The sequence below is a fragment of the Erigeron canadensis genome, chromosome 3 (assembly GCF_010389155.1).
Source record: "Erigeron canadensis isolate Cc75 chromosome 3, C_canadensis_v1, whole genome shotgun sequence".
Classification (NCBI taxonomy): Eukaryota; Viridiplantae; Streptophyta; class Magnoliopsida; order Asterales; family Asteraceae; genus Erigeron; species Erigeron canadensis.
In genome coordinates this window covers 25927118-25944832 of record NC_057763.1, presented here as the reverse complement: position 1 = coordinate 25944832, position 17715 = coordinate 25927118, and the positions used below count along the sequence as shown (strand labels likewise).

At 34.1% G+C, this 17715-nt stretch overlaps 2 protein-coding genes across 2 annotated transcripts; one reads left to right on the top strand and one right to left on the bottom strand.

The window, feature by feature from the left end:
* The first annotated feature begins 289 nt into the window (after nt 1-289).
* LOC122590487 (cytochrome P450 Tp4149-like) lies at nt 290-2281 on the top strand. The gene is made up of 2 exons (XM_043762688.1): nt 290-1474; nt 1564-2281. Exons 1-2 carry the CDS (start codon nt 566-568, stop codon nt 2173-2175), a joined length of 1521 nt encoding a protein of 506 aa, XP_043618623.1. The 5' UTR covers nt 290-565; the 3' UTR covers nt 2176-2281.
* A 309-nt stretch (nt 2282-2590) lies between these two features.
* On the bottom strand, nt 2591-11096 carry LOC122590486 (exopolyphosphatase). The gene is made up of 8 exons (XM_043762687.1): nt 9897-11096; nt 9550-9720; nt 9240-9281; nt 9071-9151; nt 8864-8983; nt 8626-8724; nt 8312-8547; nt 2591-3345 (listed from the first exon to the last, which is right to left on the bottom strand). Exons 1-7 carry the CDS (start codon nt 11025-11027, stop codon nt 8494-8496), a joined length of 1698 nt encoding a protein of 565 aa, XP_043618622.1. The 5' UTR covers nt 11028-11096; the 3' UTR covers nt 2591-3345; nt 8312-8493.
* Between the last annotated feature and the right edge of the window lie 6619 nt (nt 11097-17715).

Here is a 17715-nt window from a genome sequence, read left to right as displayed (position 1 = left end):
CATCATCTTCTTTATTCGCTAATTTAATTATATATACCTAAGATACTCTTAATGAAATAAATTACATCATCACCTCATCAACTCTTAAAATAACTACACTAACCATTATATTAATTACATTTACATCAATAACCTACATTACTCGTCCCGTCATTGCCGCCACCCGTCATTACCGCATTGCCGCCAACGCCGCCGCATTACAATTTTTGAGATTATCCAGCGTTCAGTTTATAATTGTTGATCGTCACTTCTAAAATCATAATAACTCTTATATCCATATAAATTAACGCCATTTACACGTTCTTATACAGGATACCTTCACAGTGGTCTAATGAGACTAGAATTGTGGATTGTGGATGCTCCAAGTATGAGTGGTGAAGCTAGCTTTGTAAATACAAATCAAGTCGATCTCATGTGATAACATTAGATTTATTGAATGCGTTATCAGACAGAATGTACTGATTTCTCACGTGAAGGACAACGTTAAAATCTGACAAATATGTATTATTGGAGTCTACTTATATGTGTAAGTATCTAGCTAATACAATTGCAATTTGCAACAACAATGTTTCTCTCATTTCAGCTCCTTATTACTCCTCTTATCTTGTTGTTCATTCTTTTATTGTTCTTGATTCCTTTCAAATTGCTTTCACCTGCTTCTAAAACCAGTAAAAACCTACCACCATCCCCGCGAAAGCTTCCAATTATTGGAAACCTTCACCAACTAGGTTCAAGCCCCCATCTCTCTTTACGATCCTTAAGCCAAAAACATGGTCCACTTATGTTGATGCACCTAGGTAGTGTACCCGTGTTGGTAGTCTCCTCGGCTGAAGCAGCTAGAGAAATCTTAAAAACCCATGATTTAATATTCTCGAATAGACCAAAATTAGTTATTCCGGAAAAACTTAGTTATGGTTACAAGGACATAGCCTTTGCTCCATACAGCGAGTATTGGAGACAGGTTAAGGGCATCACAATGGTCCACCTTCTTAGCCATAAACGAGTTCAATCATTTAGAAAACAAAGAGAAAAGGAAACGATTCATATGATTAAAATGATTGGGGAAAGTTGTGGTTCGGTAGTCGATTTGACTGAGATGCTATTTTTCCTTGCTAACAACATAATATGTGAGGTGGCCTTAGGTAAGGTATATAATGATTTAAAGTTTAAGGACATGCTGGTAAGATCTCAGATCCTACTTGGTGTTGTTAGTGTAGGGAGTTATATTCCTTGGCTATCATGGGTGGATTCACTGCGTGGTTTAGATGGGCGAGCAAATCAAGTTGCTAATGAACTTGACGAGTTTCTTGATGGTGTAATTGAAGAGCATATAAATAAGAACATAGCAACGGATGCTGATGTTGATGTTGGAAAGGAGGAAGCCCAGGATTTGGTTGATATCTTACTCGATGTTCAAAGAGAAAATGCAACGAAATTTACATTTGACAGAGATACCTTAAAAGCAGTCATCTTTGTAAGATTTATCATTTTGTCTCACTTTAGGTCATTTATACTTGTATGCATACATTACGATGTTTTCAAGTTTTTCTATGTTTTTTGTAGGATGTATTTAGTGGTGGAACCGATACAACATCCACGACTATAGAATGGGCATTAAGCGAGCTAGTAAGAAACCCACATGTAATGAAGAAGCTGCAAACAGAGGTAACAAAAATAGCTCAAGGAAGCTCAATGATCACCGAGGATGATATACAAGAAATGCATTACTTGAAGGCTGTACTCAAAGAGACCTTGCGATTACATACGCCAGTCCCACTACTAGTTCCTCGAGAATCAAGAGAAGATGTTAAAGTAATGGGGTATGATATAGCGCAAGGTACCCAAGTAATGATCAATGCTTGGGCAATAGCAAGAGATCCTTTGCTATGGGAAGAACCGGAGAAGTTCAAACCCGAAAGGTTTCTAAGCAGTTCCATTGACTATAAAGGATTTGACTTTAAATTGTTACCCTTTGGTGCTGGACGACGAGGATGTCCTGGTATTCAATTTGCTATGGTAATTAACGAGCTTGTTCTAGCAAATATCGTGTACAACTATGATATGACATTGCCAAACAAAGGGAGATTGGAAGAACTAGACATGAGTGAAATTTCTGGATTAACTGTTCATAAGAGGTCTCATTTACTAGTTGTGCCTTCTTCTCGTATAAAATAATTGATTATGTTTTGCGAGTCATATAGTGATATATATATATGATTTCAAGATGTATAATACCATTTGAATTTGAATCATCAATAAAGTGGTCTGTTATGGTGGGTTATGGAAGTGTTTTTTTTATCCTTGTAAGATGGGTTTTGTGTGGCATGTGTACTTCTATATACGATAAATTTTTTGTGGCATGTGTTGGTTTATACGCGATATATGCGATAACTGAAGGGCGAATACTATGACAAATAGCCGTAGGCAGTTTGTACTGCGCGCTGTGAGGCGACATTCCTACGTTTAAGGCTCCCGACAGTTTTCTTCAACTTTAAAGATTTCTTTTTTTTTTCATTACTTTTAATAAGTGCAGATCGAGTGACCTAAAGGCTGCCATTAGTTCAATATCTTTATGTATAACTTCAGTTAATTTTGTTCAAAATTTAATTATTCTACAATTTCCATTATCAATTATCATAGTAGCTTCAAAGGTCTATCACTAAAAATACAAGTATTAAGCTTTTCCTTAAAAGTCTATTATACACATCTTATGATTCTGGTCTAGCCTATTAATTATGTGGCTTATGCATTACAAATTTACAAAACTAATGCAATGCAAAACGATGTACAAATCACTTCTTCGAACTTCATCTTCGCCCTGCAACTAGCAGTCTTTACGATAATAAGTAAACCCCTGGATTGTAGACTAACTCATTCTTTTAGCGAAGGATGGCTTCACCTATCTTAATGGTAGCAAGGTTTTATACATTTTCCACCTAACTAAACGGAAAGCATGAAGCTAGTACAAGAGATGTTATCCTCGACCAAAAACTACATATGTATGTGTGCAACTGTGTTTAACAATATTTTATATGTGCAACTAAATATAAGTCTATTCGTCTGCAATCAGTACAGAATATCGTTATTACAACTATGTTTAACAATATTCTCTATGTTACTAAAACTCTCTGAGACAATAAAACACAGAATGGACATCTCACAGAATCAAAATATACTCCATGGCTGACACATTATAATGACGCTGTCTAGCCACACACTTTAATGTCCAGTTCTCATGATATGGCCCTTTGATAGTTTCATCATCCAATTCCTATACCAAACTATATACGCATTTTGCTTCTCCAGATCACTTATATCACCCTCCACTTAAGTTTAAATCCAAAGCTGTAAATTAGTCGAAATTGAAAAGGGTAGGCATTAGAAGTACTGAACAGATAACATCATAAGATAGAACGATGGAATCAGAAAAAAAAAAATGGTAATATGGCAGCCGGACAAGAAAATAAACATGGTGATCGAGTAAATAAACCAAGGAAAGTTAACGCTAGGACTGAGAGAAAAAAAAAAGAGGGGGTGGGGGGCATTAATCAAATACAAGGAACAAAGACATTAAAATTCAATATTGGAAGACATCGTGATAAAAACGAACTGGACGACGTTATAGCCTGTGATTTGATAGTATGATTCAAATGTCGCTATCAGCACTTATGCCAGTTTTCACTAATTTTCAACCTGAATCAACATTCTGAGTATTTGTTCCAGTCTCATTCCTAGGTCGTTGCATTCTATTTAAATGAAACTTCCTTTCATTTATCCCATTTGTATAGGCAAGAAACAATAAGAAATCCATTGTCACGTATAATGGTATACTTCAAGAATACACAAAGTTTGTCATATGCTACTATGACTTTATTGTGATTTATATATGAAAATGTATATGACATGGAGCATAACTCCATCAATCCAAGTACACTCTAATTTAAGCAGTCAAGATGGTGGACTTGGGTACCTACAGGTTTCCAGTGCATTTTGCGTGATTTTGAACCTCTTGTGTTAATTTGTGCATAAGTACTGGCGCTTGTATACATACATAGGTATACTGAGAAGGAGCCTGATGTGTATCAAACTAGAAAATAAAGAAAGAATAAGAAAATTGATAGATTTCTGGATTAATGCCCTAGTAACCCCTAGTTCCTAAGAACAATGATAATATTCTCCATACCTAAAAGAAGATGGCCTAATGCCCTTATTTAAATAACATAGACTCCTAACCTAACTTGTTCATCAAGTCACTAATAATAATAATAATAATAATAATAATAATAATAACTAATAATAATTATTATCACTTAGCCCCCTGACTTCTTTCTGCTATACGGCCCAGTCTACTTATTCTCTTGATCCGTATCATTACTCCCTGCAGCAAAACACACCTTGTCCTCAAGGTGTGGCTTCAAAGATTGCTTCAGGTGATACCCAGATCCCATGTTTTGATGTGTAATGTTGCCATTCGTAGATCATAAGAATGCAGCAGAATAGAACCCACAATAGCACTGCTTCCAGTGTCGAATTTGAAGTCATGCTTGGCTGCATTCTGTTGATGTGACATAAATCCAACCTGAGCAACAACAGGATCATATTGAACTCGTATGAAAGGCTCAACTATCATCTTCCGAGGCTGCTTGCTGATGTCTTCCAACTTTGTATGATCAGGCTCCTTGCTTATTCTAAAAACTGCTTGCTTGTGTTCTTTAGAATCTGCTTCCTTTAATTCTGATAGCCCAGAATTGAACCCATCATCCCTACTCTCAGTTATCTCTGGATTAATAAATTTTTCCTTTTCAGCCTCTTCACCCTCTTTTGCAGTTTCTCTTCAACCACTGTTGGTTTAATAGGAGCATCAACGAACTAATCTTCATCCTCCGCATCCTCTACACGATCAGTTGAGCGAATTTGTTTTCTGGCCAACCGTATAAGTAACCCTGGTTTTAAAAAGCGATAGGCACACAAAAGCGACATGGTCCATTTCAGAAGCGCAAAGCGCAAAAGCGGCGAGCTTTTTGTACGCAAGGCGCACACTTATGAAGAAATTTTATAAACTATTTATATAGTATTTAATTATTTATAACACATAAAATACCAAAACAACATCAGTAAGAATGGATGGCAAAGAAACCCGTACCCGATGGGGAAATCCGAAACCCGACATATTTGGGCCGGGTTCGGGTCCGGGTTTGCGGGTCTTGGGTCGGGTATGGGGATGGTTTTTAAAATTTTCCCGGGTTCGGGTCCGAGGATGGTATTTGATGAAAACCCGCATACCCGACCCGCATACTCGAAACCCGTACCCGTATACCCGGCCCGCATGGATTTGAAAATGCATGATATGTTGATTTATGTTTTGTCAGAATTTTTATAACTTAACTTTTTGTTTCTTAGTTTATTCTCAATAGAAATAGCCAAACGCCACATATAATTAAATTTTTACAGTATTATATTTTTAACTTTCTGTTTTATCAAACCAACTTCTTTGATTCTTATGATGTTTTATTATCAAGTTTTGATAGCGAGAGATTTTAATCAATCAGAAGACTTTATACTTCTTTATATTTAGAACAACCATCTTTATTAAATCAATTAAAAGGTTTTAAATCATGTTCAATGTATTGTGATTAGAAGAAGTTGGAAACTTGAAATGTTGGAAGTTCGTAATTGTTCAACTCTTAGAATTGGTAGTTTATGAGTGACTAATAATGGGGATCCCCGATACCCGTGGGGAAACCCGTTACCCGATAGTTAGTAAGTAAACGGGGACCCGTTGGGTTTCGGGCCGGGTTTGGGACAGGGTTTTTTAATCGGGTCCGGGATTACTTAAACCCGGCCCATACCCGACCCGTTGCCATCCCTAAGTAAGATACTCGTTTAAGTTCGGCTTTGATCAAATTTGGTATTTGAAAAGCAATTCTCAAAAGATTGTTGTTCTAGTTGAGGAAAAAGAAAGAAGAGATCAATCTGGTTGACAAAGAAGAGGTAAGAAAAAAAAATTACTTACTTCTATAAAAAAAATCCTCTTGTGTACAAAAAGCCCACGCTTTTTAGCGCCTACGCTCACAAAAAAGGCCTAAAAGCGTGCGCTTTCTGTACACCCTGCACTTTGAGTACCAAAAAGCTCTAAGGATTGAGCCTAGGTGTGCCTAGCTCAGGCACGCTTTTTAAAACCAAGTAAGTAACAAGGCCTGTTTGACATCTGCTCATATGGCTTGTAAAGCAGCATTGAAATCAACACTCATACAAGCCATTATACCCACAAGTTGCAAGATCCAAAGCTTTGATACCAGTAGCCCCTAGTTCCTAAGAACAATGATAATATTCTCCATACCTAAAAGACGATGGCCTAATGCCCTTATTTAAATAACATAGACTCCTAACCTAACTTGTTCATCAAGTCACTAATAATAATAATAATAATAATAATAATAATAATAATAATAATAACTAATAATGATTATTATCACTTAGCCCCCTGACTTCTTTCTGCTATACGGCCCAGCCCACTTATTCTCTTGATCCATATTAGAGGTTGTTTATAAGTTCTAATCCCCTTGATCCACAAACAACCCGCATAACAGTAGAGTCAACTTAATGTCACAACTGTCTAGCGAATACAACACTATATCATTATTATCTAATATCTAATACAATCTCATAAAGCATTTGGCCCTTTTTTTTTTAAGAAAAGATGATTTGAACTACCCAAAATACCTTTATTTTTTATTCACTAATTTAAACATCTTTACCTAATATACCTATAATAACCTTAAATCTCAACCACTCATTTTTTTTTCTCTCCTCAAATCTCAACCACTCATTTTTTTCTCTCATCTATAAATCATTATATTCCTCTAATTCATTGAAAATATTTTATCTCAAAAACCATATATCGATAAATTATAAAAATTGTATGGGTGTTCTTAAAGTTTCATGCTTTTTCATTAGAGATGTCATTCAATATACTTTCGACGAATTTCTAAATCCGAGGGCGGAGCCCGTACGGCTAAGGCATTTGGCTATCATACTCCATGACTTAACCTATCACCCCACCATCTCACCGCCGCAACGTGCGGGCACTATCTCTCGTAAGTTATAATAAACGCATGCTACTAAACAAACTTTTCTTAAAATAAGTAGCTATTTTATTATAGAAAATTCCTGGGTTTTTTTTGTTCTTCTTAGTAGATCTAGAAAGTGGTGCTCTATTTTGTACAACATGTCCAGAAAGTGGGCTTGTATTTTTCTTTATGTTTTGTATAATTGTATTGCTCTGTTATCCTGATTAAGCCTAACAACTCATATATCTATGAACTTCTAAGTCAGACAGAAATCTCCTATGCTATACTAATTACTAACTTTCTTCAAATAAAGATCACAACTACAAAGAAGGGTATGTCATTAGGCATCCTAAAACTAGTCAATACAACCAAAAAATGATAGTAAAGATAGTCAAAGTATATTGAGCAATCATATCGAAAAAGCTCTAGTGTAAAGGGTAAGTATAGTAGACGAAGAGGCATTGCCATCAATGAACAAAGCAAAACAAAGGCATTGTATAAGTGTGGAGAAAATAAATGAAATGCCACCATGGCCATGGTAACATGTGCCATGTGATAGAAACTAGTAAGTTGTGTGTTCTAGTTGTCAATGATTTTAAGATTTGTAAGAAATAAAACCCCAAGACCTTAACAACCAGGGAAAGTCAGCGCACAAACCAAACACATGGCAATTTTCACTTCAGAAGTTATCAGTTGTTCAACACATCAATACATGGATAAGGTTTTCACTGTTAGGGTTACCTAGGGAAGGCAAGTCTTTGACTCAGATGTATGTGGCTGACCGGGATATCACTGTGACTCAGATGTACGCGGCCACCCTCAAGATGTTTACCTAGTGATGTACTAACCTGAGAGGATATTAGCACGGCTGACCACTAGGCCACCTTGATGGTGGTTCTAACTAATAGATAAATGAGGGTAAAATCTATTTGGAGACACTGCAGATATATAGTGATGGAACAAAGTTATACTAAAGGATCTCAAGAGAAAGTGGGATACTACAAACTACAACATAGCTATAAATGTAGATAACAAGTAAATTTAGTCAAGAAAGAAGCTAACAAAAGAGATGAAAGCGCACCAGAGGGATACTAAGAATAGCTAATAACCGTGCAAGTAAGTATGTAACAGCAATTAGCAAGTAGTGTTTTCACTGTTTTCCATGTTAATAGTGAACTGACGATGAAATAAAAACTTAGGAATCTAACACTATAATAATCAGGATAGGTGAGTGCACAAACCTTACAGATGGCAAGTCCAACTTCAATATAATCATTTGTACCTCACATCCGATTGTTGGAGCAACCAATGGTCAACCACGTGATAGTTGCGGGTAGTAATTTTGTATATGATACGTGTAAGGTGCTTCAAAGAGAGTTATCAACTACACCGAAACCTTATAGAAGACCCTCCAAAGGATGCTTCACGATCCTGATGGGCTTGATAGAACGACAACCGACAATTTCTGCTCAAGTACCTGATTAATAATGAATTACAACTAAGTAAAAAAACATATTTTCTTTTTATACAGATACAACTGAAACTGAGATATAACCTTTTCGAAGTGTTCCAATTCTTTTCTCAGCTCCACGTCAATGGCCACTTGTTGTACAGACTCAACATTGTCCGCTGACAAAGAGGCATCCCTGACAACCTACAAGTCCAAATATCGATGAAGCATTTACTACCATGCAATAAGAACACTGCTAAATTCCTTCTTATAAAAGCAAATCATCGTCTTGCCAAATAAGCAAGTAAAAGAGAAATATTAGAAATGAATCTAGAATATTTACCAACTTGAAACCCTCATGAGAGTGTGATAGCTCAACATCTTGAATGCTCGAAGACTGATATTGCTTTAAGACTGCAGACAAACGGATGATGACGCAAAGAACCCTGAACTTACGCTTCATCTGTAATTAAGCTTTGTTATTTAGTAAGAGTTAATCTTTGCAATTGTCATGAATTACTGACGATTTCAAACAAATTGTAGAGAGTACCTTATCTGTGAATTCACTAAGAGAATCATGATCTAGTTTCGGGAACTTCTTTCTGTGATATCTAGCAAGCAACGCAATTAACTGAAAAAAATGTAAATTGGATTATTAATGAAATGTTAAAATACCCATCGATAGATATGAAACTTAAATAAGTATGCATAAAACTTACCCTAACCTCCTCATTGTTATATCCATGAAGGTGCTCCCCATTCTGTTGAGAAAATTTACAACACGACTCTTTTAGTCCTCACAGGATTGAATTCAATAAACAACTAATAAAAGTTTCTCGCAATTAAGTATTACTGTACTTATATTGCTAAAACGTGTTGGTAATAGACTCATTACTCATCACATGGAAATGAAGATGGTTCCACAAAGAATTAAACATCGTCTGCCGATAGATATTAACCATAAACCCCAAAATGAAATGCAAACAAGAACATAACCATCTACTAACAAATATATCAAGGAATGCATACCTTGATAATATGGTACGACTGCTTATGGTATCCCTTTTTCCCAGTAATCAACCCGATATTATGAAGCAAACATGCAGCTTCAAGATACTCAAGATCCTTGTCATCCAATAAAACAACTTCATTTCGCTGACCATCAACCTCACTCCAGTTCCTTAAACCTTTAAATATTCCCTGTAAAACCAATTCCCCTCTTATCTCAAATCAGGCAATAAATTACACGTTTTAGAGTAAATACAGCAACTTTCAATAAAAAAAAAAAAAAAAATGGACCGTTAAGGTGTGTACATATAACTCTGTCCACTTATTTACATTTTTTTTCACACTACATTCAGTTTGTAGAATAATACCTGCGCAATAGAAGCACACGATGCAGCAGACGTCATCCTCTTCTTATTATTAAACCTTGACGCAAGCCTCAAAACCGACCTCCACCTTGCATTAGCATTCAAATCAAACCCATCAAAAACCTCAGCCAATTTCTCAGCAATCACACCCTCGCCCAACGCATACCCCGATACCTCCATCTCTTTAATCCCAAGCAACCCAAATATCTCTTCCAACAAAACCACCGCAGCCACAATAAACCCCGATCTTGTCTTAAAAAACCCTTTCCTCTTATCCACCTCTCCCTCACCTTCCCCTTCCCCTTCCTCACATAACAACTTCTCAACCAAACCGTTCAACTCGTCTTTACTAAACTTCCAATCTCTCCTATACCCGTCAAGCAACCCGACCTCGTTAACCAAATCATACCCATACCCCATAAAAATCGCTTTCTCAATCATCCTAATCGACCCCGACGACCCAACAACAACATCAATCTTTTCATTCAACACTTTTTCAACTAAACCCGACTCCATAACCGTATTCCTAACAAACATTCTCATTCCATCAACATCGTTATTCCGAACAAACGTTTGAGTCAACGAAACATGTCCTAATTTCAAACTAACGCCAAATTTAACAACCCCATTTGACCCAACAACAAATTCAGTTGACCCACCACCAATATCAATATTCAAAACATTATAATCATAATAAGGATGAAACTGTAACATACCAATGTAAGAAAGTCTAGCTTCCTCGTACCCCGACACAACATCAACTTCCCACCCGAGTGTCTGGCGAACAAAACTGACAAATTCTGATTGGTTGGTTGATTCTCTGACTGCTGACGTGGCGACAAGACGGAGGTGGGACCCAGGGACATTAAATGAGGTTAAAATATGTTGAAATTTAGTTAAAGATTGGATGGCTCGGGTTTGGGCGGATTGAGAAATGGTTGATGGGTTATTTGAAGAAATGAGAATGATGGGTTCTTTGAGACGTTTGAGAGTTAAGAACCGGCCGGTTGATGGGTCGGCTTGGATTATACGGAGCTTGAAGGAGTTTGTACCTAAGTCTATGGCGGCGAAGAGGTGGTGGTGGTTTGTGGTGGTGGTGGTTGGGAAAGGGAGAAGAGGGTCGGTGGTGGTCATTTGGATTTAGTAACGGATTTGGTAAGAATGGCGTGAAAAGTTTGTTGAATTTTACTTGGACAAGTACTACTCGAATAAACAAACATAGAGAAATTGGAAAGCTATAAATTTATAACAATTATAAACCATTTAACATGAATGTACATATTTTACTAAATAAAATCAATATTGGTGTAGATTACTAAAATTTGTTTTAGTTTAATCACTTACTAGAGAAATTATATAAAGAACACAAATATTATATGCAGGTTAAACCACGGACGGAGCAAAAAAAAATCTGACGAGAGGGTAAATTTGAAAATTGATTGTTATATTTATCAGAGTTATAATATATAAAAAAAATTAGGCCCCTAGATATAGAATAGAAGGCCCTTTAATGAAATTTTGTTAACGTCGGGTTTAATCAAATTATTAAAAATCAGTGTTAAGAAAGCCGAGTTTAGCTTATGTAAGTGTCGGCTATGGAATATATGTCTTTAACATACACGTCAATCTTTGCAATTTTGGAACATGTGAAGGTCTGAGTTGCGTATATCAAACAATATAATATAAGTTCATCGGAATCAATGATATATGATAATGTACGTGTAGTTTCTGTATATCTTTCTACCTTACTACGTGATTATAATTATTACTTATTTAATATAAATATATATTATAATAATTTGAAAAGAAACATTACTTTTTACAGGGAAATGATAAATCAGCCTAATATATCAACTTAATAATCAACCTAACAACATGATTATGTCAAGTGTTATCATCCAAGGAAAGAATTAAAAAAGAGAATTAATGGAATACACGTGTCATGTAATGAAGGCTTTAGGTTGATTTTTTAGGTTGATCCATCATTTTCCTTTTACATATTACCTAAACAATACAAAAACATTTTCGATCTCCAAACTTTTTTTATTATTATTAAAAACTAAATCAACTTAAACTTTTTATTCTGCCAATGAAAGAATTTATCTCAAAAGTCAAAACTAATGCTTATAAGAATAATGACTACGAATAAGAGACTTATGATAACGAATGTGACATTTGTATGTATTTTTTATTATTTAAAATCTTTTTAATGTTAAAACTATAGATGGAGATCCTCTAAAGTTGTTTTCAACTTTATAGGTAAAGTTGAACACATCTTGACCTTTAGATTAAAATTAAAGGCCAAGATTCAAATATGATTTTATAGGTAAAGTTGTTTTTGAATCTTGGTCTTTGATTTTAATCCAATGGTTAAGATACCAACTTTACCAATAAAGTTAGGTTTAACTTTAGAAGATCCCAATCCATTTTAAAAAAGAGTAATGATATATCAACCTATCAAATCAACCTTATAATCAACCTAAAACTTTTATCAAATGACAAGTGTAATTCACTAATTCTTTTTCCTAGTCTCTTCATTTCATTATTCATCATCATATGCTTAGGTTGTTTTTTTAGATTGATTGATCATTTTCCTTTAAAATAGAACTAATCATTTCTCATTCTCAATATATCTATTGTTCACGTATTTATGTCTTTTTTTTCTTCTTATTCAATACCTTTTGTCATAGTTAGATCTGTAGGAGACACAAGTAATCAAGTCGGTTTACATCAGAACTTAGACAATTCTTTAGGTGACTCTAATTTTCTCTCGACACTTACAATATAAACTTGTGTCGAGTTAATACAAGTCGCAAATTTATAGTTGCTGTCATTCGATACTAGAGTATTTTATAAATTATATTTGTTATATATATATATATATATATATATATATATATATATTTATGGTTACATCATTTTGTGTGTTATTTATATATTTTTGATAATTTCAGTGTGAATTTGGAGATATGTTTAAGTCTTTGACTCTAAACTATCGATATTTAATATTTTGGTACTAACATATTTAATTTAAATTTTGTTTTAAAGATGACGCATATATATATATAGTGAAAAGTTATTTTAAGAACTTTTGAGAACTTTTCAAATCAAACCCAACCGATTATTATTTTTTACATGAAAATTGTTTTTTTATTGTTTTCTGAATAACTTATGTGTAATTTTGAAGTTTATAATTGTGTGGAGGCATGGATCATCATCCGTTATACAATTATGTTGAGATTTGGATTATTGATCACATGTGCACGATTATTGCTATAATTACATGTGATCAACTTGTATACATGTGATCATACCAATATTCGTGCACATGTGATCAAGAATTCAAATCTCCACATAATTGTATAACGGATTATAATTCATGCTTCACACAATTATAAACTTCAAAATTACACATAAATTATTCAGAAAACAATAAAAAAAAAAAATTTCATGTAAACAATAATCAGTTGGGCTTGATTTGAAAAATTCTTAAAGGTTCTCAAAATAACTTTACCTTATATATATAATATATATATAATGATACTATTATGTTATATATTAAAATGTCTTGAGTTTTATAAGTCAAATGGTGTTTTAAGTCAGAAGTCAAAAATTAATATTCTCTGGACTCTAGTTGAGTCAAGTATCACGAGTCGACAAGTATGCTTCTAGTTAAGATGTATGCTATACAAATAATTGTGACTAATATAATTGAGTGGTTGGACTCCGACAGACTATGAACAACTTCCTAACTTTCAATATCTCTTCCCTCTTTAATATTTTACTCACATTTATTCCACAAAGACTATTTTGCCTTAACTAAATCCTTTATAAAATTCCACATCCATCTCCTTACACATCCATACTTTCATAACCCTAATGCATGTAATGCATGTATAGATGATTGCTATATACAAAAGAAAAATGTTAATTTAAGTTTTTACGGCTTCAGTTAACGTGCATAAAAAGTTATACTTTTCATATAAAAAAATCACCAATGGATTTTATGATAATGCATCTTAACATAAGTCTTTTATAAGGCTTTGTTTAGTAAAACTTTAAAAAATTTCAAGATAAATTAATATTACAAATTAGTTAACAAATTCATTAAAATTCATATTGCCAATTTATCTTTTTCATAAGCCTAGTCTAATTGTTGCTCACATTTTATAATGTTTGTGTTGCATTTCATTTTCTATCTATCAGCGACGTGCAGTGGATGAATCTATTTTTAAATACCCATTTAGATCGGTTTCAGGAAAACTTACAACACATGTTGATGTATCTTAAATTTAAAAAAAGTTATAAAAATTGCTAAACGTTTTTTAAGGATAATAGATTTTATACAAGTGTTAGGGACTCGTAACAAATCAAACTCCTCCAAAAAAAAGGGAGTCCAAAAACACCGAGAAACTCAGTAAGTATCCTTTATGAGGTTTGAAAAAAATTGTGCTACTTAATCTTGAATTATTTTTTCGTGTAAATCATCTATAGCTAGTCATGAGCGTCAATAACCATTTACCAAATCATTTTAAAAGACTTTTTGTTTTATAATTTATATATAAGATACTTTTAAGCTACACAAAGTCACTCTTTTTCCTAAGTCAGTTCTTTAGGAAAAGTTTTTATTTCTAGTTGTTCTTGATTAGTCTATGTAATATTTGAATTTCTTGAACTTCCACAAAGCATTTTCTTAGAAAATGATAAAAGAATACGCGGTGATGTAATAGGATAAATTTTATATTTTATCTTTTTTATTGACGAATAGGATAATTAATTAAATCAACTATCGATAAATGACGCTTAAACATTTTATTATATGATAGAAACTTCAAATAGTCGTTATGTTAGTTGAAACCTTGAAATTTGAATCAAAGATAAAATAAATGTTTCGCCTATAACTTAGGGTATTGAGCTTATGGTTACCATAAGTTTAAGTTAATAAGCTTGTAATTAGCTAGCACAATGTTAAGTAGCTTATGATTTTTAAAAGCTTCTACAACCATAAATTAACTAAAGAGCTTATTTTTATTTTTATTTTTAAAACCAACTCCACTTAGGTGGATTGGTTAGGGGTATCTTTTAAATCCACTATGTGGGTCCCGGAGGTGAGTTTTCCCCAAGGTCTCGGGTTCGAGTATTGGGTTTTTTATCTCAAGGTATTTTCCATGAGGAAGGGGTTGGAGGTCCAGCGATTTGTTGGTTAAAATTGTCTCCAGCACGTCTGAATCGAAACTAACTTTACAAAAGAAAAAAAAAAACTAAAGAGATTTTGAAAGTAACTTAAGCTTATTAAAAAACAATCAACCATCAAGTTGGATTTGTATATGAGGAGACTTGAGATCAAGTGATTTTAGATTCAAATCTTTATGAGACAAAAATGCTCTTGAGAATATAGATAAATGTTTTTCTCATTATTAGTTTCCTGTATAATTGAAGTTACTATATAAATAGTCATGTTTCAAAGTCTAAATTTTCATTAAAAAATTTTTTTGTTAAATTTTACTTCATTTTATATTCATATTTTTTAGTTTGAGCTATTTTGCCAAACATATTATATTAACATAAGTTTTAGCTACTAATTCAACTATAAATTGTGAGTTAAAGGGTTTCGGAATTGAATGATTTTTCATTGATATTTTGATTGATTACAATTGAGGAGGATATATCCTCCATTTATACAAAAGCTATTATCTAAATATGGTAATTAATGGTTAAGGAACCGACCCTAATTCTAATTCCTTAATCGACTCAAACTGTGTGTGCTCCAAGTCTTGATCTATTTTAGGGAAGTGATGATCTTCTATTCTGATCTCATTGTCTAACACTCCCCCTCAAGTTGAATAGCGGGATTACCGAAATTCAACTTGCTTAGACATTTATGAAACATAGACGTCCCCACTGCTTTGGTTAGAATAACAGTAAGTTGTTCTTCAGACTTAACAAATGGTAACTTGGAAATACCACTCTCAAGCTTTTCCTTTATAAAATGACGATCAACTTCCACGTGCTTGGTTCTATCATGTTGAACTGGATTCTCTGAAATTTGGATAGTAGCTTCATTATCACTCATGATTTGAATGCTTTCTTTAGGAGCAAAACCTATTTCAGACATGAGCTTTCTTAACCATAACGCTTCTGCTAATCCTCTAGCTATACCTCTGAACTCAGCTTCAGCAATGGACAAGGAAACAACCTTTTGTTTTTTACTTTTCCACGTAACCAGATTATCGCCTACCATAGAAAAATATCCGAAAGTTGACCTTCGATTACCTTTGTCTCCTACCCAGTCAGCATCTGTATATATCTGAATCTTGAGATGACCACTAGCCTTAAATAACACCCCATGCCCTGAAGTTCCTTTAAGATACCTAATAATTCGCAAAACTGCATTCATATGATCTTCCTAGGGTTGGTGCATAAATTGACTCACTACTCCAACAACATATGCTATATCCGGACGAGTATGTGCCAAATAAATAAGTTTACCCACCAACCTTTGATATCTATCTTTATCAGTAGCTTTAGCTTCTGTCTTCACAGTCAACTTTTGATTGATGACCATAGGCGTATCAGCTGGCTTGCAATCAATCATTCATGTTTCAGCTAGAAGATCCAGTACATACTTTTTCTGACAAATGAAAATCCCACGATCTGATCTTGAAACTTCTATTCCAAGAAAATACTTTAGATCTCCCAAATCTTTCATCTCAAACTCTACAAACAAAGCTGATTTTAGTTGCTTAATTTCCTTTTCATCATTTCCTGTGATAATCATGTCATCAACATAAATAATGAGACATGTCACTAGATTTCCTCTATGACGAAGGAATAATGTGTGATCTAAATTACTTTGATGATATCCATACTTCTTCATAGCAAGAGTGAATCTTCCAAACCAAGCCCTAGGTGACTGCTTTAATGCATACAAAGACTTTTTCAATTTACATACTTCCCCGTGTTTAAAATCACGAGGAGCTTCCATATATACTTCTTTTAATTCTCTATGCAAAAATGCATCCTTCACATCAAACTGATGAAGAGACCAACCTTGATTTGCAGCTATTGAGAAAAGAACCCTTATTGTATCTAACTTGGCAACTGGAGAAAAAGTTTCTGAATAGTCAATGCCATATGTTTGAGTGTATCCTTTTGCTACAAGCCTTGCTTTGTATCTTTCTACATCCCCATCTGGTTTATACTTGATTATATATATCCATTTACATCTTACCGGCTTTTTTCCTGTTGGTAGAATACACATCTCCCAAGTATCATTCTTAATAAGGGCCTCCATTTCACTATCCATAACATCCTTCCACCTTTTTAATTTCAAAGCATGCTCTATTCCGGACGGAAGCTCTTCAGAATATAACTTGGCTGCAAATGTTTTTGCTTCTTTGGATAAATATCCTTCTGCAATATTAACAAAGTAATCTACTAGATACTTAGTAGACCGAGAACTTCTTTCTGGAGAATACCGCTTTGCAGGTATTCCTCATGTAGACTGTAACACCCGTCATTTTAAAAACCTGGATTTCAAAAATTTGTCAAACGGCGTTTAAAAAGTAGCGGAAAAGGATCACTTTAAAACTGCTCTATATGTAACCGGATGGTACCTTTATAAAATGGTGTTACTAACGTGCATCATCAAAACAATATAAATGAAATCCAAGTTATGGCACCAACATAAATGCCATCATGATTACATGTTCATAAATCGTAAATGAAATTGTCAAGACATAAGGCTAAAAGTGGAAGTCTAAGCATTCAACAAACTGTGGTAGTCTACTTTATTGCATATGTCTATCTCACCGAGCTAATC

What these genes read in the sequence shown, in the direction of transcription:
- LOC122590486 (XM_043762687.1), bottom strand. Translation starts at nt 11,027, where the DNA reads ATGACCACCACCGACCCTCTTCTCCCTTTCCCAACCACCACCACCACA. An exon ending in CGTGTGCTTCTATTGCGCAG is followed by an intron (nt 9,721 to 9,896) that starts GTATTATTCTAC and finishes TTGGTTTTACAG; the next exon opens with GGAATATTTAAAGGTTTAAG. An exon ending in ATAACAATGAGGAGGTTAGG is followed by an intron (nt 9,152 to 9,239) that starts GTAAGTTTTATG and finishes CATTTTTTTCAG; the next exon opens with TTAATTGCGTTGCTTGCTAG.
- LOC122590487 (XM_043762688.1), top strand. Translation starts at nt 566, where the DNA reads ATGTTTCTCTCATTTCAGCTCCTTATTACTCCTCTTATCTTGTTGTTC. An exon ending in CCTTAAAAGCAGTCATCTTT is followed by an intron (nt 1,475 to 1,563) that starts GTAAGATTTATC and finishes TGTTTTTTGTAG; the next exon opens with GATGTATTTAGTGGTGGAAC.